Source organism: Lethenteron reissneri, chromosome 21, assembly GCF_015708825.2.
Source record: "Lethenteron reissneri isolate LAM-NWPU_2019-01 chromosome 21, ASM1570882v1, whole genome shotgun sequence".
Classification (NCBI taxonomy): Eukaryota; Metazoa; Chordata; class Hyperoartia; order Petromyzontiformes; family Petromyzontidae; genus Lethenteron; species Lethenteron reissneri.
The window spans coordinates 17,261,446-17,288,479 of NC_083799.1; the positions used below are offsets into that span (position 1 = coordinate 17,261,446).

The 27,034-nt window shown below is 48.8% G+C and overlaps 1 protein-coding gene across 3 annotated transcripts in view; it reads right to left on the reverse strand.

Moving 5' to 3' along the window:
- Positions 1 to 27,034, reverse strand: part of LOC133345334 (uncharacterized) — a 102,185-nt gene that overhangs the window by 2,558 nt on the left and 72,593 nt on the right. For 2 of the 3 annotated variants that reach the window (XM_061556010.1, XM_061556009.1), the window contains exons 4-7: positions 15,545 to 15,633; positions 9,013 to 9,220; positions 6,863 to 7,005; positions 6,539 to 6,671 (exon numbers count right to left, since the gene is read on the reverse strand). In XM_061556010.1, coding sequence (XP_061411994.1) covers positions 6,539 to 6,671; positions 6,863 to 7,005; positions 9,013 to 9,220; positions 15,545 to 15,633 — 573 coding nt within the window. The remainder of the gene's footprint in view (positions 1 to 6,538; positions 6,672 to 6,862; positions 7,006 to 9,012; positions 9,221 to 15,544; positions 15,634 to 27,034) is intronic. The other variant, XM_061556011.1, reaches the window with a different exon arrangement.

Here is a 27,034-nt window from a genome sequence, read left to right on the forward strand (position 1 = left end):
TCACTCACTCACCATACACACTCACCACACACTCTCACCAACACTCATACAAGTATATACAGCATATACACATCAACACTCACTACACACAGCAGTGTGTTGTGTAGTGTGTGTACATGTATCCTGGGTAAAGCAATGCTCAGTGTGTAGCGTATGTAGTGTATATATATCTACTAGCGGAAGTACCCGGCTTTGCCCGGGTGAAAAATATATTTCTTAAAAACCTTACATATATATACACAGATACTAAGGTATTGTCAAAGCCCGGTGGGCTGTTTGTACATTTCTCCACAAACAAATATATAAGAGGCTTTCACAAGTCCAAAAAGTTGTAGAAAGTGTGGGGTAAATAGTTGATGTCAAAAGGTTTCCGAAAATTGTGGTCTCCCCCCCCCCCCTCAAAAAATATTTTTACCCCTCGTAGGTATATATACTAACAACACCTTACATATGTAAAGTAGTAACTCGGCAGGAGACGACTTCAAGGGTAGCACACTTCTTTAATTTCACCAACTTGTAGTTACACGGATAACTAACACCCTACTTTGTTACACGGGTGACCAACACCCACTTAGCTACACGGGCGACGGACACCCACTCAGCTACACGGGTGACTAACACCCTACTTCGTTACACGGGTGACCAACACCCACTTAGCTACACGGCGACGGACACCCACTCAGCTACACGGGTGACTAACACCCTACTTCGTTACACGGGTGACCAACACCCACTTAGCTACACGGGCGACGGACACCCACTCAGCTACACGGGTGACTAACACCCTACTTCGTTACACGGGTGACCAACACCCACTTAGCTACACGGGCGACGGACACCCACTCAGCTACACGGGTGACTAACACCCTCCTTAGCTACTCGGGTGACTAACACCCACTCAGCTGTACTGACACGGGCTCTTACGCCCCGTAGCCTTCCGGGACACACCCAGCCGGGGTGCCCGTCTCGGCTCTGGGTACCACCGTCCCGACCCACACGGGCGTCGGACTACGGTCCCCCAGTCTCGGCTCCGAGCCACCCAGGGCCCCGGTCCCCACAAGGACGGCGGGACTAGGGGTCTCGGGCCACTACCTCCTCCACCCCGTCTTCGGTCTTCAACTGGTTAACACTGACCCCGAGTGCTCTCGCGCGTCCCCCTTTATACCCCTCCTGCGGACGTCGCTGAGAGCACCGACTTATCTGACCAATCACTGCGCACTCGCTACGATCCTCTTTTCCCAGCTTGTGTGAGCGCGCCTTACCACAGGCGCGCGCGTCCATGCCACGCCCACATCGCGTGCCCAACCCCGCGCCCCGTGATCCATTACTGTCGGCGCACGTCAATACCACCACTACACATACAACAGAGGAAGTGGCATCTATTGACTCTGTAGTAGTATCTACTGACTGTACCGTAGTATCTACTGAGCCAGTAGTAGCTACTGACTGTGTAGTAGTATTTAGTGACTGTAATAACTACTGACCATAGTAGTATTTACTGGGCCTACAGTAGTATCTACCGACTATATACTCGTAACGACTAACTGTATAGTATCTGCTGACTCTATAGTTGTATCCACTGACTATAGTAGTAACTACAAAATCTATAGCAGTATCTACTCACTCTATAATAGTATCTAGTAGCTACTCACCGTGGTAGTATGTACTGACTGTATAGTAGTATATACTGACTGTAGCAGTATTGACTGACTGTAGTGGTATATACTGACTGTTTTAGTATTTACTATAGCGGTATCTACCAACTCGATAGCAGTATCTACTATCACTACAGCAGTGTATACCGACTGAGGTGGTACCTGCTATCACTACAGCAGTGCATACTGACTGGTGGTACCTGCTATGATTACAGCAGTGCATATTGTGGTGGAACCTGCTATGATTACAGCAGTGCATACTGCTGTGGTGGTATCTGCTATGATGAGAGGAGTACATATTGTGGTGGTGGTACCTGGTATGATAACAGCAGTGCATATTGACTGTACTCATCATTCACCCTCACCATTCACCACTCACAACTCACCCTTACCACTCATCCTCACCACTCACCACTCCCACTCACTATTCACCATTCACCCTCACAACTCACCACTCACCAATCTCCCTCACCACTCACCCTCACCACTCACACTCACCACTCAACAATCACCACTCACCCTCACCACTCACTCTCACCACTAACCCTCACCACTAACCCTCACCACTCTCCCTCACCAATATCCCTCACCACTCACCGTCACAACCACCACTCACCCTCACCACTCAACCTCACCCTCACTACTCACCATTCATCCTCACCAATCACCACTGACCAATCACCACTCACCACTCTCCACTAACCCACACCACTCACCCTCACCACTCACCCTCACCACTCACGCTCACCACTCACCCCTCACCGCTCACCACTCACCCATCACCACTCACAACCGCCACTCACCCTCACGACTCATCCTCACCACTCACCCTCACAACAACCACTCACCCTCACCGCTCACCACTCACCCTCACCACTCACCCTGACCACTCACCACTCATCCTCACCAATCACACCCTCACCAATCACCACTCACCCGCACTGCTCACCCTCACCACTCACGCTCACCCTCACCACTCAGCCCTCACTAATCACCACTCATAACCGCCACTCACCCTCACCACTCACCAGTCACCCTCAACACTCACCCTCACCACTCACCCTCACTACTCACCACTCATCCTCACCAATCACACCCTCACCAATCACCACTCACCCTCACCACTTGCCACTCACCCTCACCACTCACCCTCACCATTCACCCTCACCACTCTCCCTCACCACTCTCCCTCACCACTCACCAGTCACGCTCACCTTTCACCCTCACTACTCACCACTCACCCTCAACACTCACCCTCACCGCTCACCACTCACCCTCACCACTCACCCTGACCACTCACCACTCATCCTCACCAATCACACCCTCACCAATCACCACTCACCCTCACTGCTCACCCTCACTGCTCACCCTCACCACTCACCCTCACCACTCACGCTCACCCTCACCACTCACCCCTCACTAATCACCACTCACAGCTGCCACTCACCCTCACCACTCACCCTCACCACTCACCCTCACTACTCACCACTCATCCTCACCAATCACACCCTCAACAATCACCACTCACCCTCACCACTCATGCTCACCACTAACCCTCACCACTCACCCTCACCACTCACTAATCACCTCTCACAACCGTCACTCACCCTCACCACTCACTCTTACCACTCACCCTCATCACTCACCCTCACCACTCACCCTCACTACTCACCCTCACCACTCATCCTCACCAATCACACCCACACCAATCACCACTCACCCTCACTGCTCACCCTCACCGCTCACCACTCAACCTCACCCTCACCACTCACGCTCACCCTCACCACTCACCCCTCACTAATCACCACTCACAACTGCCACTCACCCTCCCCACTCACCCTCACCAATCACCACTCACCCTCACCACTCACCCTCACCACTCACTACTCACCCTCACCACTCACCCTCACCATTCACCCTCACCACTCACCCTCACCATTCACCCTCACCACTCTCCCTCACGACTCTCCCTCACCACTCTCCCTGACCACTCTCCCTCACCACTAACCCTCACTACTCACCACTCACCCTCAACACTCACCCTCACCGCTCACCCTCACCACTCACCCTGACCACTCATCCTCACCAATCACACCCTCACCAATCACCACTCACCCTCACCACTCACGCTCAACACTCACCCTCACCACTCATGCTCACCACTAACCCTCACCACTCACCCTCACCACTCACTAATCACCTCTCACAACCGTCACTCACCCTCACCACTCACTCTTACCACTCACCCTCACTACTCACCCTCACCACTCATCCTCACCAAGCACACCCTCACCACTCACGCTCACCCTCACCCCTCACTAATCACTACTAACAACCGCCACTCACCCTCCCCACTCACCCTCACCACTTACCACTCACCCTCCCCACTCACTACTCACCCTCACCACTCACCCTCACCATTCACCCTCACCACTCTCCCTCACCACTCTCCCTCACCACTCTCCCTCACCACTCTCCCTCACCACTCTCCCTCACCACTCACCCTCACCAGTCACGCTCACCACTCACCACTCACGCTCACCACTCACCCTCACTACTCACCCTCACCACCACCACTCACCCTATTCCCGTTTTAAAAACTTACGTGTCGCCAAGTATGCTTGAGGGTGATTGGTGATTGGTGAGGGAGAGTGGTGAGGGTAAGTAGTGAGGAATAGTGGTGAGGGTGAGTTGTGAGGGTAAGTGGTAAGGGTGAGTGTGAGTGGTCAGTGATAGTGAGTGGTGAGTGATAGTGAGTGATAGTGAGTGGTGAGGGAGAGTGGTGATGATGAGTGAGGGAGAGTGGCGAGGGAGAGTGTTGAGGGTGTATACATTTTTTGCCTATGATGACAGCAGTACATGCTGACGTTTTGTATGTTAAATGTAAAAGCTAAATGTGTGAATGTGTGTGTTGGAAATGTTAAGCAAACGTGGCAACACGTATGTATATTAAACAGGAATATGGCGATTCTAAAGGAATCTACAACCTTCGATGATTCCTTTGCGCGATTCAAAGAATTGATTCCTGGCGCGTAGGAGGTTTCCATGTTTAATTACAGAGTTTTATTTTTATTGGTATGTTATGTTTTAAAGTTTTCAGGAGTTTTTAATTATATTTTTGCCCCGGTCAATGCCGGATATTTCCCATTCGTAGCAGTTTATATCGACTCTATAACAAACTTATATTAAACGGGAACGGCGATTCTAAATGAATCTACAACCTTCGATTCCTTTGCGCGATTCAGAGAATCGATTCTTGGCGCGGTCAGTTTTACATTTTTAATTACACAGTTGTATTTTCATTGGTATGTTATGTTTTAAAGTTTTCAGAAGATTTTAAATGTATTTTCCCCCCGGGCAACGCTGGGTATATCGAGTTTATACCACAAAGTCGTCGCCTAAGACGTGTGGGGTGTCGAGGCCTAGTACCATGCAGAGCCTCCGGCCTCGCCTAGATTGCCCACCCGGCCTAGGCTGGGTGCTGTGGCCGTCACCCCCCCCCCCCCGCGCTACAATAATACTGTCTAATCGCTATAATTTTATTATCTACCGACCCTATGATAGTAATTGCACACATTGGGGTGGGGGGGGGAGTGAAGAGGACGTGAAACTTTGATGAATTTACCTTAGCGTCACGTGTTAATGCGTGTGCATATTTTTAACGGGAATTAAAAATGGCGTCCACCCTGTTGCTGCCGGTTGCCAGGGGCCAGCCGCCCGTTGCCAGGGGCCAACCGCCCGTTGCCAGGGGCAACCGCCTTCCCGCATGCCGGTCGGCAATAGTAAATAAATAAATAAAGAGAAATCGCACTAAATCGATAATCGGTCCGATTTAAAGTTTAGAGACGAAAAATCGGAAATGCCTAAGTTTACCGCGGGGCCGGGGGCGTGCCCACCTGCAAAATTTAATCTCGGCGAACCCCATGGTCCGAGAGCTACATCCCCCGGAAGGGAGCGTACGCAGATGGACAGACGGACGGACGGACAGACAGACAGACAAAAAATTAATTATATAGGTTAGATACAGTATACAGTATAGAGTACAGGGTGTTTGAAAAATATGGACCCGATTTGAAATCGCTATATCTCTGCAACCACGAACCGCCCATGAATGAAACTCTTACCACTTGAAAGGGCGGGGCATAGAGAGGGCGGGGAATAGAGAGGGCGGGGAATAGAGAGGGCGGGGCATAGAGAGGGCAGGGCATAGAGTTTCAAATGATAACCGCTAGATGTCTCTCCCAGCGCACAAACAGCCCCTAGCCTCAGTCAATCGCAAGACGGTGACCCCGCACCACAAGGGGCATTGTGCGTTCTGCAGTTCAGCAAGACTGAATCCGTAATTGCGGTGCAGCGCGCGTTTCAACGGCGTTTTGGCATTGATCCGCCAATGTCACAGACCATGGTGGCACAAAAGACCGTGGTGTTTTTGTGCCACCATTAGCAACTAATCTGGATGACCTCAAAAACAGAATCACGGCAGCGGTGACTTCAGTGGAAGAAGACACTTTGAGAGGCGTTTGGGACGAATTCAACTATCGTCTCGATGTTGTCCGTACAGCAGGTGGAGGGCACAAGAGCATTTATAAAATGGTTAGTAAAACTTGAAAACTCATTAAACCGTTTGTAACTTTTTGTGTAATTGTAACATGTTGCCATCGTTAAATATACTGCTTTGAAATTGGGTCCATCTTTTTGAAACACCCTGTATATATGTAGTGTATATATATGTGTGTGTATAGTACATGTAGTGTGTGTGTATATAGTACATGTAGTGTGTGTGTATAGTACATGTAGTGTGTGTGTGTACACGTGGTGTGTGTGTGACGTGCTGCTGAGCGTGCAGGGAGAGCCGCCCTCCTCCTCCTGCTCCTCCTCCTCACCCTGCCTCATCTGGGAGCAGGTGCCGGGGTCCTGGCTGAGTCTGCTGAGCGTCGTCACCGCGTGGAGCTTCTCTACGGAGCGGCCCTGCCTCAGGCTCTGCACCAGTGGAGCCACGGCGCCCGCCTCGTAGATCTGACGAGAGAAGCGCCGCGCATTCACGACGCGGGCGGCGCCGTCTACCGACCCGCGACGACGTCCCGGCGGGGAAGGGACGATCGCGACGCCCGGCACGGTGCCCAGGGCCGACTCGGGCAGCGCGACGCAGGCCCGCGGCCGGCGTCGCGCTGCCGGTGACTCGTCGTTGGTGCGGTGCGAGTGCTCACCTTCCTGCGCACCGGCCAGCACATGGACAGCATGGCCAGAGACTCCAGCAGCGCCTCGCCCAGGTATATCACCTCACCCACCTGCTTGTATCGGCCGTACACGGTGGGCCGACTGATGGTCTGGAGCAGCTCGTTAGTGGAGTCTGAAACGAGACGCGCAGTGACCATCACTCCTCAGCCACCACGTGTCCCGTGTCATCCACTCAGCCCACCATGTGTCACCCACTCAGTCCACCTCGTGTCCCGTGTCACCCACACAGCCCACCACGTGTCCCGTGTCACCCACACAGCCCACCACGGATCCCGTGTCACCCACACAGCCCACCACGTGTCCCGGAATAATATGCCCTGCCTACTTCAGCGTTAAAGATCCTGTGACGTAATCGCAAGAGTGGGGGTTGCGGTCCAAATTTGCCATTGAAACTTACCCACGTGTGTGATTATACAATTGTGACATTGTGAGTGTGGGATACGAGATATAAGCGTGTGGTTTAACAGCTATTGCTATGACTCTGTGTGTACACGTCGTGCTATGTGTGTACAGCTATTGCTATGACTCTGTGTGTACGCGTGGTGCTATGTGTGTACAGCTATTGCTATGACTCTGTGTGTACACGTGGTGTTATGTGTGTACAGCTGTTGTGCTCGCTATGCTCTATTGAGTTTAAACTACAGCCATGCCTCCTATAGCGCTCAGGATGCATTCTAGGTCAAGTGAGCACTATACGAAACAGCGCTATGGGAGGTCGCTATCACATGGTTCCAATGGAGATGCGTTACCGCTATTTTTTTACCTATGAACAATATATGTGAGGGCTTCATTGGGGGTATCGGTAATAGCCTTAATGATATTATACACATTATAAATGTATTAAAGCATTTTATAAAAAAAATAACTTTTATTGCTAACACTCTTGGCCAGTAGTAGCTAGTTTTGCACAGAACTTCAACATTATCAAAATCAATTGAGTGTCCTTGTTGGCACGCGTTTTCTGCTACTGCTGACAGTTGTATTTGGGATAATTTAATATTTCTCTGATGTTCTTTTAGTTTCATGCTGTTTATTCGTCCTGTTTGCCCAACATCACATTTACAACACGTGCAGTTAATCCTGTACACACATTCTGTTGATAGCTTCGGTAATACATCTTTTGTACCAGATATTAATTTCTGTATTTTTTATGTACCGTGCCAAATCTCACTCGGATGTTTTGTTTTTCCAAACATCTGGCGAGTTTGTCAGTTACTCCCGCAATGTACGGAATTTTTATCATTTTAATTACTTGGGCAGTGTCAATGCTCTTGTTATTTGATTTGGTTTTGGTATTCAATGCCCTGTTGATTTGTGCATTATTGTAACTGTTCAATTGCAGCACTTCTTTAACATTGAATTTCACTTCTCAGACTGTCACCATTAGCTCGATGAATGAGCGTCTTGACTAATTAGAAAATCTATCGAAATTTTAAGAAATCAAAATAACTTTAACCGTTCGGATAGCTATCACCTTAGCGCTGCGTGGAAGCGAATTATTAATACATTACTTAATGCATGCTTACAAAGGGCAGCGTACTACAATAGGGACTACCGTTGGTAGGGCTATTTTAATAAACACAATAGACAGGAAGGACAAGTTCAAAGGTCTCGCATAATGCACACGCATCATGTACATTGCCTCAGTAATCCCCTCTCCCCACATTGTGCAAGAGCGCAGAAGCGTGGTCAACACATTTACGCCTCTATATAAGGAACGAAACAGAGTAGGAGAAAGAAATTTAAGGAGTGAGCCGAGCTCCCCCTGCCCCACCCTCTCTCTCCTACTTGCTCACTCATTGGCATTAGCTGCCCCGCCCAACTCTTATTGTTATTTCTACCTACGTGGCTTTACCGAAATACCCAAATAATTCCTGCAGTCACGAAAGCTTTAAGTCAAGGTGAAACAGGAAGACTTCTCCACAAATCTGGCTGTCGCCTGATGAAGCTAGTTGTAACTACTGGCGAAACGTCGTACTCGGTTTGTAAATGCGGACACGGTGACGTCTACAGCCCTCGTCTGACTAAAGCTGCACGAGGGAGGCGAGTGGCAGGCGAGCGAGTGCCGAGTGCCGCAGGTGAGGAGCGGTCCGTGCGGGGTGCGGTGAGAGGTGCTTACTCGTCTCTCCCAGGGGGTCGCAGTCGCTCTCCTCCAGCACGTGGGCGATGACGTCCATTGCAGACAACCTGACCTCCTGGATGTCGTTCTTGAGCATCTCCTGCATCACGGGCACCGCGTTGCTCTGGCGGAAGCAGGCGCGGTTCTCTGGCTCATGGGAGAGGTTCCCCAGCAGAGTGACGGTGCCCACCAGCAGCGTGCGTATGGCCTGGAGACACACGGGGTCAGAGACACGGGGAGAGACACATAGGGAGAGACACACAGAGAGACACACGGGGTGAGACACACGGGGTGAGAGACGCACGGGGTGAGAGACACGGGGTGAGACACACGGGGAGAGAGACACGGGGTGAGAGACACGGGGTGAGAGACACGGGGTGAGAGACACGGGGAGAGAGACACGGGGTGAGACACACGGGGTGAGAGACACGGGGTGAGACATACGGGGAGAGACACGGGGTGAGAGACACACGGGGTGAGACACACGGGGTGAGAGACACACGGGGAGATACACACGGGGAGAGAGACACGGGGAGAGAGACACGGGGAGAGACACACGGGGTGAGAGACACGGGGTGAGACACACGGGGAGAGAGACACGGGGTGAGAGACACAGGTAGACAGACACGGGGTGAGACATACGGGGAGAGACATAAGGGGTGAGAGACACGGGGTGAGAGACACGGGGTGAGACACACGAGGTGAGACACACGGGGAGAGACACAAGGGGTGAGACACACGGGGTGAGACACACGGGGTGAGAGACACGGGGTGAGAGACACACGGGGTGAGAGACACGGGGTGAGAGACACGGGGTGAGAGACACACGGGGAGAGAGACACGGGGTGAGAGACACGGGGAGAGAGACACGGGGTGAGACACACGGGGAGAGAGACACGGGGAGAGACACACGGGGAGAGAGACACGGGGAGAGACACACGGGGAGAGACACACGGGGAGAGACACACGAGGAGAGACACACGGGGAGAGATGGGGAGAGAGACACGGGGAGAGAGACACGGGGAGAGAGACACGGGGAGAGACACACGGGGAGAGACACACGGGGAGAGAGACACGGGGAGAGAGACACGGGGAGAGAGACACGGGGAGAGAGACACGGGGAGAGAGACACGGGGAGAGAGACACGGGGAGAGAGACACGGGGAGAGAGACACGGGGAGAGACACACGGGGAGAGACACACGGGGTGACGTCACCGCCTTCATGTCCCGTCATCAACCAGCGCTCCACGCTGCCACGGGGACACACTCGTGTGTTTACATGCTTATTTACATGATTTTATTCTAGATTTGAAGCTTTCGTGACTGCAAGGATTCATACTCTTAGGTTTTTCGGTAAAGTCACGTAGGTAAAAATAAAAAAATTTAAATAATAGAAATAAGAATAGAAATAAGAGAATAAATCACGACGTTTCGGAGGCAACACAAGTCTGCGTCATCAGGTGGGACCGTCACAGCTAGATTTACTGTCTCAAGTGAGGCAAAATTCCAAGAGTCAAGCTCTTAAATACAAGTTTAAGGGGGGAGGGAAGGGGGTTATCTGAATGTGGAAGCCAATGAGTGGAACGTGTTGGGGGGGGGGTGGGCGGGGCTAAAAGAGACCAGTAGGTGCAACTTGTTGATGTTTACCCGATGTTGGTTGACAATCCAAATACAAAAAAGGAGAGGAGAGTGCTGTTAAACGCTGGGGATGTCAACACTCGGTAAAGTAGAATAGTACCTGTCAAATAAGATGGTCCAAATATGTGTAGTTAAATCTGTTTTGCATGGTTAATAACATCTTTCCAATGATTACTCCGTTTGTACCCATCATCACGGTTGAAGTTATATCTGTGTTTGTATATCTGGATGGCTTCGTGTACAAACCTTTGATGGTAGCCAGAAGGTTTGCAGAGCACTTTGGTCTCGGAAAAGACAATCTCATGGGAACCCACAGCGTTGTAGCAATGATCGGCAACGGCGGAAGACTCAATTTTGCCGTGTTTCAGATCTGACTTGTGCTCGATCAGATTTATGACGTTTCGTTTCCCCAATGTAACAATCACCACAGCTGCAACTCAGTTTATAAACTCCAGGGTATTGCAAGTCAGGAATGACATCCTTCACAGATGGAATTAGATCACGGATTTTATGTACTGTACTGAATCGGACTTGGATCTTATGTTTGTTTAGAATTTTGGAGATCTTTTTGGTCACGCCTGCTATGTATGGCAACGTGATAGTTTTGATCGGAGTTTCAAGTGGCTGTTTCTGTATGGTGAGAGAAACAGCTTGGCGGATGGTGCGATCAGAGTATCCGTTCATCCTGAGGGCCCGATGTAAATGTCTTAATTCACTGGCCAGGTGATGTTGGTCAGAAATGCCATGAGCTCTGTGGTATAGTGTTTTGATGACAGAATTCTTTTGAGACGGGTGGTGGTGGGAATCAGGTTTCAAGTAGGAATCTGTGTGGGTGGCTTTCCTGTAGACAGAATTTCCCAAGGATACATCAGGTCTCCTCTCAAACAGAACATCTAAGAATGTAGTTTGCCATTTTTCTCCACTTCCATGGTGAATCTGATGGATGGGTGTCTGGAATTGATGTGGTCCCGGAAGTGGTTCAATGCTGGGAGGCCATTTGTCCAAATGACGAAAGTGTCATCCACATACCTCTTCCACAGGGAAGGACGCAGGGTGGACGTCTGGATGGTGTCTGATTCAAACTTTTCCATGAACACATTGGCTATCACTGGTGACAAGGGGGAGCCCATAGGGGTACCCTCATTCTGTTTGTAGAAGGTGCCATTCCAGATAAAATAAGTGTTGGTGAGGCAATGCCTAACCAGCGCAGGTACATCCGAATTCAATCCATGTTGGACCAAGTCCTCAATTATTGTTAGGTTGTCAGGTACTGGGACTTTGGTAAACAGAGATACCACATCAAAACTGACGAGGATATCGTCAGAAGATAGTGTCATGTCCTTGACCATAGACACCAATTGGGTTGAGTTAAGTACTGCTGAAGAGGTCTTGCCAGTGAAGGGAAGCAGAGTGTCTGATAGAAAACGGGCTAGTTTGTAGGTAGGAGAGTTGATCGTGGACACGATGGGCCGTAGTGGGGTGCCTTTATGGATCTTGGGAAGACCATAGAGTCTGGGAGGTCTAGCACGTTGGAACCACGTTGACAACATGACTGCTGCTTCTGCTGACTCGCTGTCAGCCAAATGCAAAGCTAACCTGATCTCTAAATTCAACCTCCTATCAAAGAAGAAACCAGAGCCATACATCACAAAGCTGGATGTCAACAAGACCGTTATTAATCAGAGTAACATCCCAATTTCTGACAATCTGAAAACGGTACTGGCCAAAGGACTAAATTTCGCTGTCACCCCTAAACATATAACAGTAGAGGATGTGATTTCTCAGGTTGATGTAGCCCTCAGAGGCATAGGACACATCCATGCAGATGTAGCAAGAGCTGAAATAGCTACTATCCTTAAGAACGCTAAGAAACCCACTAGCAACATTAGCAAAAACAAACGCTCTGAACTCGCGAACCTAAAAAAGAGAGATGATATAGTCATCCTCTCGGCCGACAAGGGCAATGCTACGGTCATCATGGTAAAAGGAGGTCGCCGGGAAAGTCCTCTGATGAGTTCCGAGGACTCAAGAAGCGAAAGACGAGAACCGGTGCCTCCATCATCTACTACTCACCATCATCTACTACTCACCATCATCTACAACTCACCATCATCTACTACTCGTCATCATCTACTACTCACCATCATCTACTACCGCCATCATCTACTACATGCCATCATCTACTACTGGCCATCATCATCTACTCGCCATCATCTACTACTCGCCATCATCTACTACCCGCCATCATCTACTATCCGCAATCATCTACTACTCACCATCATCTTGTATTTATGCCCCTTTTTCCAAAAATTAATATTAAGAATAATTAGGCCAATATATATATTTTTTCTTAAATTAAATAATGAAAACAACCCGCTACTCCTCACAGGCCACACCGGGCATCTGGAAAACGAGGAATGCCATTAAACAACAAATGTCAGGACCTCCCTGGCCACCTTTGTCTTCCCACGGTTCGACAAACACATGCCAGCCATAAATACATATGGCGGCGTCTGGCCTCGGGATGACCCACGCAGGGGGAGTGGGGGGTCAGGGCGGTCGCGAGAAGGGGTCTGTGGCCTGGCATTCCTGGGGTGTCTGTTTTTTCTGTTTGTTTTTCTCTCGCAATAGATGCGCAGAGAGGGCAGAGGGGAGGGGTTTTCACGTTTTTGGGTTTTAAGCACAAACGCACATCACGCAGTTCAGTCTGGTTCGAGTCGTGCTCAGTCTTGTGACTCGGCTTGCGACACAGCGTTGCAAAGGGAGACTCGCAAGGGAGTTGGGGCGGGTCGTGCCTCGAGGAGAGATAGGACGAGGAGAGGTCGTTAGAGTCGCAGAAGTCTGAGTTCAGTCTGGGTCGAGGCTGGGTTTCAGCCGTGCTCCGGCTGGTGGTGCCGTCGCGAGGGAGCAAACACTGATACCGATGGCCGGTGTCGCTTCTCGCAGAATGAAGTGAACCTGAACCAGCGCACCCCTGAAGTGAGGGCGGGAGGGGCATAAGCGGGTGCCCGTGTGAAGCTGTCAGCTGCACGCCAAAGGCGAAAGCAAGAAGAGAGAACGGAGCAGTGGAAAGAGTCTGATCGGCCGCCTGTGAGGAAGAGGAGAGCGCCATCGAATGCGCCGTGTGTTTAATACACACACATCGACCAGCACCCGCTGAGAACAGACAAGACATCCAGCAGTGGAGGAGCTGCGCGCTATCCGACGACGGAATCATTGCGCACCACGACGGCGAGCGTCGTGCCGACTCGTCATCCAGCTGTGGACAAAACAGCTGCAACGGCCATAGAGCACAAAGGTGCCAGCCAGCAGCGCACAAGCGAACGAGCGCATTCAGCCGCCAGCGCCAGAGTGCAGCACCACCCAGGCGCCACCGAGCGTCAAGCGACCGAGCCTCTTCAAGGACATCGTGCCAACGTCGCTCAATCTAGAGAGAAAGCCGGCGACGGGCTCGCTACTGCCACGCCCGAGAGAGGGAGCAGGGTGTGAAGCCTCTGGTTGTATACCCCTCCCCACCCCCCGCATGCTCACGACACAACTCCCGGCTCTAAAAAATAATAATTAATTAATTTGCCAAGGGGACAACGCACACACAACACGCACATCGAATAAGACTATTCCAAAAAGTTATCTTGGTGTTTCGAAAAGGGTTGCCATTTCAAGGTGGTGCGTTCAATATCAACTGATCGAGAAAAGTAGTTGCTGCTCGTCGAGTTACATGAATACGGTTGTTAGAAGTGTTTTAGTCATTCATTTTCGTTAATTGCATAATCTTGCCGATGAATCTATTGACGTATACTTTTGCCCTCGGGATATAATAATTTGCTTATTGCCTTTCGTATGACTATCGTTGCTTGCCTGTTTTGAGACCCTACCTGTCGCTGGATGTGCTCGGTACGCGGTGGAATTAATGATACGTGTGGTTGCCAAAGTGAAACAACGCAAGCCTTGATGGTTAAGAGTGCTGCTCACCGAGAGTCATATTTTTGTTTAGAATTAAAACTACCACTTAACATAGAAGTGTTCGAGTGCTTCTTTCCCAGTCCATGCAAATTATTCGTAAGAACTGTATTCTGCGTTGAGATATGAATTTGGAGACCTAACATAACATAGACACACTAAGATAATAAATAAATGTTTAAACAAAGATAATTGTTTTATCCCGATTGATACAACACTGGATAACGAAGCTAAGCCTAATTATCATAACTACCCACATTAACATAACCGCAAGGATTCGCATAAATTAATACGATTATCTCCATGATTATCATAATTTGTGCATATTATTACATACATTAGCATCATTTCCGCTATTTACGCATTTTTTGAATAAAAAAAAATTTTCATCAAAATTTCATAACAGACATATACAACAATCTACTACTCACCATCATCTACTACTCACCATCATCTACTACCCACCATCATCTACTGCTCGCCATCATCTACTACTCGCCATCATTTACTACTCGCCATAATCTACTACTCACCATCATCTACTACTCACCATCATCTACTACTCACCATCATCTACTACCCGCCATCATCTACTACTCGCCATCATCTACTACTCACCATCATCTACTACCTACCATCATCTACTACTCGCCATCATCTATTACTCACCATCATCTACTACTCGCCATCATCTACTACTCACCATCATCTACTACTCGCCATCATCTACTTCTCACCATCATCTACTACTCGCCATCATCTACTACTCACCATCATCTACTCTCCCCATGTGTGTCCCCGCGTCTCCCCGTGTGTCCTTGTGTCTCTCTGTGTCTCCCCGTGTCTCCCCGTATCTCCCCGTGTCTCCCCGCGTGTCCCCGTGTCTCCCCGTGTCTCCCCACGTCTCCCCGCGTCTCCCCGCGTGTCCCCGTACCGGCTCAGTGGTGCTGCGCTCCCACAGCGGCTGGTGCTTCAGGATGTCCAGAAGATGTTTGATGGTGCCGCACTGACCCACAGCACGGCCTGACACAACCACAACAACAACCACATCAACAACCACAACACATCAACAACCGTGCAACCACTAACACCACTCACAACACCACCACCACTCTCTACTCTACTCTACCACCACTCTCTACTCTACTACCACCTCCTACTCTACTCTACCACCACTCTCTACTCTACCACCACTACCACCACTCTCTACTCTACCACCACTCTCTACTCTACCACCACTACAACCACTCTCTACTCTACCACCACTCTCTACTCTACCAACACTACAACCACTCTCTACTCTACCATCACCACCACCACTCTCTACTCTACCACCACTATAACCACTCTCTACTCTACACTACCAGCACTATCACCACTCTACTCTACACTACCACCACTACCACCACTCTCTACTCTATCACCACTATGACCACTCTCTACTCTACTCTACCGCCACTACAACCACTCTCTACTCTACCACCACTACCACCACTCTCTACTCTACTCTACCACCACTACCACCACTCTCTACTCTACTCTACCACCACTCTCTACTCTACTCTACCACCACTACCACCACTCTCTACTCTACTCTACCACCACTACCACCACTCTCTACTCTACTCTACCACCACTACCACCACTCTCTACTCTACTCTACCACCACTACCACCACTCTCTACTCTAACACCACTACCACCACTCTCTACTCTACTCTACCACCACTACAACCACTCTCTACTCTACTCTACCACCACTATCACCATTCTCTACTCTACTCTATCACCACTACAACCACTCTCTACTCTACTTTACTACCACCACTCTCTACTCTACTCTACCACCACTACTACCACCACTCTCTACTCTACTTTACCACCACTACCACCACTCTCTACTCTACTCTACCACCACTATCACCACTCTCTACTCTAATCTACCACCACTACAAACACTCTCTACTCTACCACCACTACCACCACTCTCTACTCTACTCTACCACGACTACCACCACTCTCTACTCTACTCTACCACCACTACCACCACTCTCTACTCTACTCTACCACCACTACCACCACTCTCTACTCTACTCTACCACCACTACAACCACTCTCTACTCTACTCTACCACCACTATCACCATTCTCTACTCTACTCTACCACCACTACAACCACTCTCTACTCTACTTTACTACCACCACTCTCTACTCTACCACCACTACTACCACCACTCTCTACTCTACTCTACCACCACTACCACCACTCTCTACTCTAATCTACCACCACTACAACCACTCTCTACTCTACCACCACTACCACCACTCTCTACTCTACTCTACCACTACTACCACCACTCTCTACTATACTCTACCACCACTACCACCACTCTCTACTCTACTCTACCACCACTATCACCACTCTCTACTCTACTCTAACACCACTACCACCACTCTCTACTATACTCTACCACCACTATCACCACTCTCTACTCTACCACCACTACCACCACTCTCTACTCTACTCTACCACCACTACCACCACTCTCTACTCTACTCTACCACCACTACCACCACTCTCTACTCTACTCTACCTCCACTATACCATTCTCTACTCTACTCTACCACGACTACCACAACTCTCTACTCTACTCTACCACCACTACCACCACTCTCTACTCTACTTTACTACCACCACTCTCTACTCTACTCTACCACCACTACTACCACCACTCTCTACTATACTCTACCACCACTATCACCACTCTCTACTCTACTCTACCACCACTACCACCACTCTCTACTCTACTCTACCACCACTACAACCACTCTCTACTCTACCTCCACTATACCATTCTCTACTGTACTCTACCACGACTACCACAACTCTCTACTCTACTCTACCACCACTACCACCACTCTCTACTCTACTTTACTACCACCACTCTCTACTCTACTCTACCACCACTACTACCACCACTCTCTACTCTACTCTACCACCACTACCACCACTCTCTACTCTACTCTACCACCACTACAACCACTTTCTACTCTACTCTACCACCACTATCACCATTCTCTACTCTACTCTACCACCACTACAACCACTCTCTACTCTACTTTACTACCACCACTCTCTACTCTACTCTACCACCACTACTACCACCACTCTCTACTCTACTCTACCACCACTACCACCACTCTCTACTCTACCACCACTACCACCACTGTCTACTCTACTCTACCACCACTACCACCACTCTCTACTCTACTCTACCACCACTATAACTACTCTCTACTCTATCACCACTATGACCACTCTCTACTCTACTCTACCGCCACTACAACCACTCTCTACTCTACCACCACTACCACCACTCTCTACTCTACTCTACCACCACTACCACCACTCTCTACTCTACTCTACCACCACTCTCTACTCTACTCTACCACCACTACCACCACTCTCTACTCTACTCTACCACCACTACCACCACTCTCTACTCTACTCTACCACCACTACCACCACTCTCTACTCTACTCTACCACCACTACCACCACTCTCTATTCTAACACCACTACCACCACTCTCTACTCTACTCTACCACCACTACAACCACTCTCTACTCTACTCTACCACCACTATCACCATTCTCTACTCTACTCTATCACCACTACAACCACTCTCTACTCTACTTTACTACCACCACTCTCTACTCTACTCTACCACCACTACTACCACCACTCTCTACTCTACTTTACCACCACTACCACCACTCTCTACTCTACTGTACCACCACTATCACCACTCTCTACTCTAATCTACCACCACTACAAACACTCTCTACTCTACCACCACTACCACCACTCTCTACTCTACTCTACCACGACTACCACCACTCTCTACTCTACTCTACCACCACTACCACCACTCTCTACTCTACTCTACCACCACTACCACCACTCTCTACTCTACTCTACCACCACTACAACCACTCTCTACTCTACTCTACCACCACTATCACCATTCTCTACTCTACTCTACCACCACTACAACCACTCTCTACTCTACTTTACTACCACCACTCTCTACTCTACCACCACTACTACCACCACTCTCTACTCTACTCTACCACCACTACCACCACTCTCTACTCTAATCTACCACCACTACAACCACTCTCTACTCTACCACCACTACCACCACTCTCTACTCTACTCTACCACTACTACCACCACTCTCTACTATACTCTACCACCACTACCACCACTCTCTACTCTACTCTACCACCACTATCACCACTCTCTACTCTACTCTAACACCACTACCACCACTCTCTACTATACTCTACCACCACTATCACCACTCTCTACTCTACCACCACTACCACCACTCTCTACTCTACTCTACCACCACTACCACCACTCTCTACTCTACTCTACCACCACTACCACCACTCTCTACTCTACTCTACCTCCACTATACCATTCTCTACTCTACTCTACCACGACTACCACAACTCTCTACTCTACTCTACCACCACTACCACCACTCTCTACTCTACTTTACTACCACCACTCTCTACTCTACTCTACCACCACTACTACCACCACTCTCTACTATACTCTACCACCACTATCACCACTCTCTACTCTACTCTACCACCACTACCACCACTCTCTACTCTACTCTACCACCACTACAACCACTCTCTACTCTACCTCCACTATACCATTCTCTACTCTACTCTACCACGACTACCACAACTCTCTACTCTACTCTACCACCACTACCACCACTCCTCTACTCTACTTTACTACCACCACTCTCTACTCTACTCTGCCACCACTACTACCACCACTCTCTACTCTACTCTACCACCACTACCACCACTCTCTACTCTACTCTACCACCACTACAACCACTTTCTACTCTACTCTACCACCACTATCACCATTCTCTACTCTACTCTACCACCACTACAACCACTCTCTACTCTACTTTACTACCACCACTCTCTACTCTACTCTACCACCACTACTACCACCACTCTCTACTCTACTCTACCACCACTACCACCACTCTCTACTCTACCACCACTACCACCACTGTCTACTCTACTCTACCACCACTACCACCACTCTCTACTCTACTCTACCACCACTATAACTACTCTCTACTCTATCACCACTATGACCACTCTCTACTCTACTCTACCGCCACTACAACCACTCTCTACTCTACCACCACTACCACCACTCTCTACTCTACTCTACCACCACTACCACCACTCTCTACTCTACTCTACTCTACTCTACCACCACTCTCTACTCTACTCTACCACCACTACCACCACTCTCTACTCTACTCTACCACCACTACCACCACTCTCTACTCTACTCTACCACCACTACCACCACTCTCTACTCTACTCTACCACCACTACCACCACTCTCTATTCTAACACCACTACCACCACTCTCTACTCTACTCTACCACCACTACAACCACTCTCTACTCTACTCTACCACCACTATCACCATTCTCTACTCTACTCTATCACCACTACAACCACTCTCTACTCTACTTTACTACCACCACTCTCTACTCTACTCTACCACCACTACTACCACCACTCTCTACTCTACTTTACCACCACTACCACCACTCTCTACTCTACTCTACCACCACTATCACCATTCTCTACTCTACTCTACCACCACTACAACCACTCTCTACTCTACTTTACTACCACCACTCTCTACTCTACCACCACTACTACCACCACTCTCTACTCTACTCTACCACCACTACCACCACTCTCTACTCTAATCTACCACCACTACAACCACTCTCTACTCTACCACCACTACCACCACTCTCTACTCTACTCTACCACTACTACCACCACTCTCTACTATACTCTACCACCACTACCACCACTCTCTACTCTACTCTACCACCACTATCACCACTCTCTACTCTACTCTAACACCACTACCACCACTCTCTACTATACTCTACCACCACTATCACCACTCTCTACTCTACCACCACTACCACCACTCTCTACTCTACTCTACCACCACTACCACCACTCTCTACTCTACTCTAACCACCACTACCACCACTCTCTACTCTACTCTACCTCCACTATACCATTCTCTACTCTACTCTACCACGACTACCACAACTCTCTACTCTACTCTACCACCACTACCACCACTCTCTACTCTACTTTACTACCACCACTCTCTACTCTACTCTACCACCACTACTACCACCACTCTCTACTATACTCTACCACCACTATCACCACTCTCTACTCTACTCTACCACCACTACCACCACTCTCTACTCTACTCTACCACCACTACAACCACTCTCTACTCTACCTCCACTATACCATTCTCTACTCTACTCTACCACGACTACCACAACTCTCTACTCTACTCTACCACCACTACCACCACTCTCTACTCTACTTTACTACCACCACTCTCTACTCTACTCTACCACCACTACTACCACCACTCTCTACTCTACTCTACTACCACCACTACCACCACTCTCTACTCTACTCTACCACCACTACAACCACTTTCTACTCTACTCTACCACCACTATCACCATTCTCTACTCTACTCTACCACCACTACAACCACTCTCTACTCTACTTTACTACCACCACTCTCTACTCTACTCTACCACCACTACTACCACCACTCTCTACTCTACTCTACCACCACTACCACCACTCTCTACTCTACCACCACTACCACCACTGTCTACTCTACTCTACCACCACTACCACCACTCTCTACTCTACTCTACCACCACTATAACCACTCTCTACTCTATCACCACTATGACCACTCTCTACTCTACTCTACCGCCACTACAACCACTCTCTACTCTACCACCACTACCACCACTCTCTACTCTACTCTACCACCACTACCACCACTCTCTACTCTACTCTACTCTACCACCACTCTCTACTCTACTCTACCACCACTACCACCACTCTCTACTCTACTCTACCACCACTACCACCACTCTCTACTCTACTCTACCACCACTACCACCACTCTCTACTCTACTCTACCACCACTACCACCACTCTCTATTCTAACACCACTACCACCACTCTCTACTCTACTCTACCACCACTACAACCACTCTCTACTCTACTCTACCACCACTATCACCATTCTCTACTCTACTCTATCACCACTACAACCACTCTCTACTCTACTTTACTACCACCACTCTCTACTCTACTCTACCACCACTACTACCACCACTCTCTACTCTACTTTACCACCACTACCACCACTCTCTACTCTACTCTACCACCACTATCACCACTCTCTACTCTAATCTACCACCACTACAAACACTCTCTACTCTACCACCACTACCACCACTCTCTACTCTACTCTACCACGACTACCACCACTCTCTACTCTACTCTACCACCACTACCACCACTCTCTACTCTACTCTACCACCACTACCACCACTCTCTACTCTACTCTACCACCACTACAACCACTCTCTACTCTACTCTACCACCACTATCACCATTCTCTACTCTACTCTACCACCACTACAACCACTCTCTACTCTACTTTACTACCACCACTCTCTACTCTACTCTACCACCACTACTACCACCACTCTCTACTCTACTCTACCACCACTACCACCACTCTCTACTCTACTCTACCACTACTACCACCACTCTCTACTCTACTCTACCACCACTACAACCACTCTCTACTCTACCACCACTACCACCACTCTCTACTATACTCTACCACCACTACCACCACTCTCTACTCTACTCTACCACCACTATCACCACTCTCTACTCTACTCTAACACCACTACCACCACTCTCTACTATACTCTACCACCACTATCACCACTCTCTACTCTACCGCCACTACCACCACTCTCTACTATACTCTACCACCACTTCCACCACTCTCTACTCTACCACCACTACAACCACTCTCTACTCTACTCTACCACCACTATCACCACTCTCTACTCTACTCTAACACCACTACCACCACTCTCTACTATACTCTACCACCACTATCACCACTCTCTACTCTACCGCCACTACCACCACTCTCTACTATACTCTACCACCACTATACCATTCTCTACTCTACTCTACCACGACTACCACAACTCTCTACTCTACTCTACCACCACTACCACCACTCTCTACTCTACTTTACTACCACCACTCTCTACTCTACTCTACCACCACTACTACCACCACTCTCTACTATACTCTACCACCACTATCACCACTCTCTACTCTACTCTACCACCACTACCACCACTCTCTACTCTTCTCTACCACCACTACAACCACTCTCTACTCTACCTCCACTATACCATTCTCTACTCTACTCTACCACGACTACCACAACTCTCTACTCTACTCTACCACCACTACCACCACTCTCTACTCTACTTTACTACCACCACTCTCTACTCTACTCTACCACCACTACTACCACCACTCTCTACTCTACTCTACCACCACTACCACCACTCTCTACTCTACTCTACTCTACCACCACTACCACCACTCTCTACTCTACTCTACCACCACTACAACCACTTTCTACTCTACTCTACCACCACTATCACCATTCTCTACTCTACTCTACCACCACTACAACCACTCTCTACTCTACTTTACTACCACCACTCTCTACTCTACTCTACCACCACTACTACCACCACTCTCTACTCTACTCTACCACCACTACCACCACTCTCTACTCTACTCTACCACCACTATCACCACTCTCTACTCTACCACCACTACCACCACTGTCTACTCTACTCTAACACCACTACCACCACTCTCTACTCTAATCTACCACCACTACAACCACTCTCTACTCTACTCTACCACCACTACAACTACTCTCTACTCTACTCTACCACCACTACCACCACTCTCTACTCTACTCTACCACCACTACAACCACTTTCTACTCTACTCTACCACCACTATCACCATTCTCTACTCTACTCTACCACCACTACAACCACTCTCTACTCTACTTACTACCACCACTCTCTACTCTACTCTACCACCACTACTACCACCACTCTCTACTCTACTCTACCACCACTACCACCACTCTCTACTCTACTCTACCACCACTATCACCACTCTCTACTCTACCACCACTACCACCACTGTCTACTCTACTCTAACACCACTACCACCACTCTCTACTCTAATCTACCACCACTACAACCACTCTCTACTCTACTCTACCACCACTACAACTACTCTCTACTCTACTCTACCACCACTACCACCACTGTCTACTCTACTCTAACACCACTACCACCACTCTCTACTCTAATCTACCACCACTACAACCACTCTCTACTCTACTCTACCACCACTACCACCACTCTCTACTCTACTCTACCACCACTACCACCAATCTCTACTCTACTCTACCACCACTACAACTACTCTCTACTCTACTCTACCACCACTACAACCACTCTCTACTCTACCACCACTACCACCACTCTCTACTCTACTCTACCACCACTACCACCAATCTCTACTCTACTCTACCACCACTACAACCACTCTCTACTCTACTCTACCACCACTATCACCATTCTCTACTCTACCACCACTACAACCACTCTCTACTCTACTTTACTACCACCACTCTCTACTCTACTCTACCACCACTACTACCACCACTCTCTACTCTACTCTACCACCACTACCACCACTCTCTACTCTAATCTACCACCACTAAAACCACTCTCTACTCTACCACCACTACCACCACTCTCTACTCTACTCTACCACTACTACCACCACTCTCTACTATACTCTACCACCACTACCACCACTCTCTACTCTACTCTACCACCACTATCACCACTCTCTACTCTACTCTAACACCACTACCACCACTCTCTACTATACTCTACCACCACTATCACCACTCTCTACTCTACCGCCACTACCACCACTCTCTACTCTACTCTACCACCACTACAACCACTCTCTACTCTACCTCCACTATACCATTCTCTACTCTACTCTACCACGACTACCACAACTCTCTACTCTACTCTACCATCACTACCACCACTCTCTACTCTACTTTACTACCACCACTCTCTACTCTACTCTAGCACCACTACTACCACCACTCTCTACTCTAATCTACCACCACTATCACCACTCTCTACTCTACTCTACCACCACTACCACCACTCTCTACTCTACTCTACCACCACTACAACCACTTTCTACTCTACTCTACCACCACTATCACCATTCTCTACTCTACTCTACCACCACTACAACCACTCTCTACTCTACTTTACTACCACCACTCTCTACTCTACTCTACCACCACTACTACCACCACTCTCTACTCTACTCTACCACCACTACCACCACTCTCTACTCTACTCTACCACCACTATCACCACTCTCTACTCTACCACCACTACCACCACTGTCTACTCTACTCTAACACCACTACCACCACTCTCTACTCTAATCTACCACCACTACAACCACTCTCTACTCTACTCTACCACCACTACAACTACTCTCTACTCTACTCTACCACCACTACCACCACTGTCTACTCTACTCTAACACCACTACCACCACTCTCTACTCTAATCTACCACCACTACAACCACTCTCTACTCTACTCTACCACCACTACCACCACTCTCTACTCTACTCTACCACCACTACAACCACTTTCTACTCTACTCTACCACCACTATCACCATTCTCTACTCTACTCTACCACCACTACAACCACTCTCTACTCTACTTTACTACCACCACTCTCTACTCTACTCTACCACCACTACCACCACTCTCTACTCTACTCTACCACCACTATCACCACTCTCTACTCTACCACCACTACCACCACTGTCTACTCTACTCTAACACCACTACCACCACTCTCTACTCTAATCTACCACCACTACAACCACTCTCTACTCTACTCTACCACCACTACAACTACTCTCTACTCTACTCTACCACCACTACCACCACTGTCTACTCTACTCTAACACCACTACCACCACTCTCTACTCTAATCTACCACCACTACAACCACTCTCTACTCTACTCTACCACCACTACCACCACTCTCTACTCTACTCTACCACCACTACAACCACTTTCTACTCTACTCTACCACCACTATCACCATTCTCTACTCTACTCTACCACCACTACAACCACTCTCTACTCTACTTTACTACCACCACTCTCTACTCTACTCTACCACCACTACTACCACCACTCTCTACTCTACTCTACCACCACTACAACTACTCTCTACTCTACTCTACCACCACTACCGCCACTGTCTACTCTACTCTAACATCACTACCACCACTCTCTACTCTAATCTACCACCACTACCACCACTCTCTACTCTACTCTACCACCACTACAACCACTTTCTACTCTACTCTACCACCACTATCACCATTCTCTACTCTACTCTACCACCACTACAACCACTCTCTACTCTACTTTACTACCACCACTCTCTACTCTACTCTACCACCACTACTACCACCACTCTCTACTCTACTCTACCACCACTACCACCACTCTCTACTCTACTCTACCACCACTATCACCACTCTCTACTCTACCACCACTACCACCACTGTCTACTCTACTCTAACACCACTACCACCACTCTCTACTCTAATCTACCACCACTACAACCACTCTCTACTCTACTCTACCACCACTACAACTACTCTCTACTCTACTCTACCACCACTACCACCACTGTCTACTCTACTCTAACACCACTACCACCACTCTCTACTCTAATCTACCACCACTACAACCACTCTCTACTCTACTCTACCACCACTACAACTACTCTCTACTCTACTCTACCACCACTACCAGCACTGTCTACTCTACTCTAACACCACTACCACCACTCTCTACTCTAATCTACCACCACTACAACCACTCTCTACTCTACTCTACCACCACTACAACTACTCTCTACTCTACTCTACCACCACTACCACCACTGTCTACTCTACTCTAACACCACTACCACCACTCTCTACTCTAATCTACCACCACTACAACCACTCTCTACTCTACTCTACCACCACTACCACCACTCTCTACTCTACTCTACCACCACTACCACCAATCTCTACTCTACTCTACCACCACTACAACTACTCTCTACTCTACCACCACTACAACCACTCTCTACTCTACCACCACTACCACCACTCTCTACTCTACTCTACCACCACTACCACCAATCTCTACTCTACTCTACCACCACTACAACCACTCTCTACTCTACTCTACCACCACTATC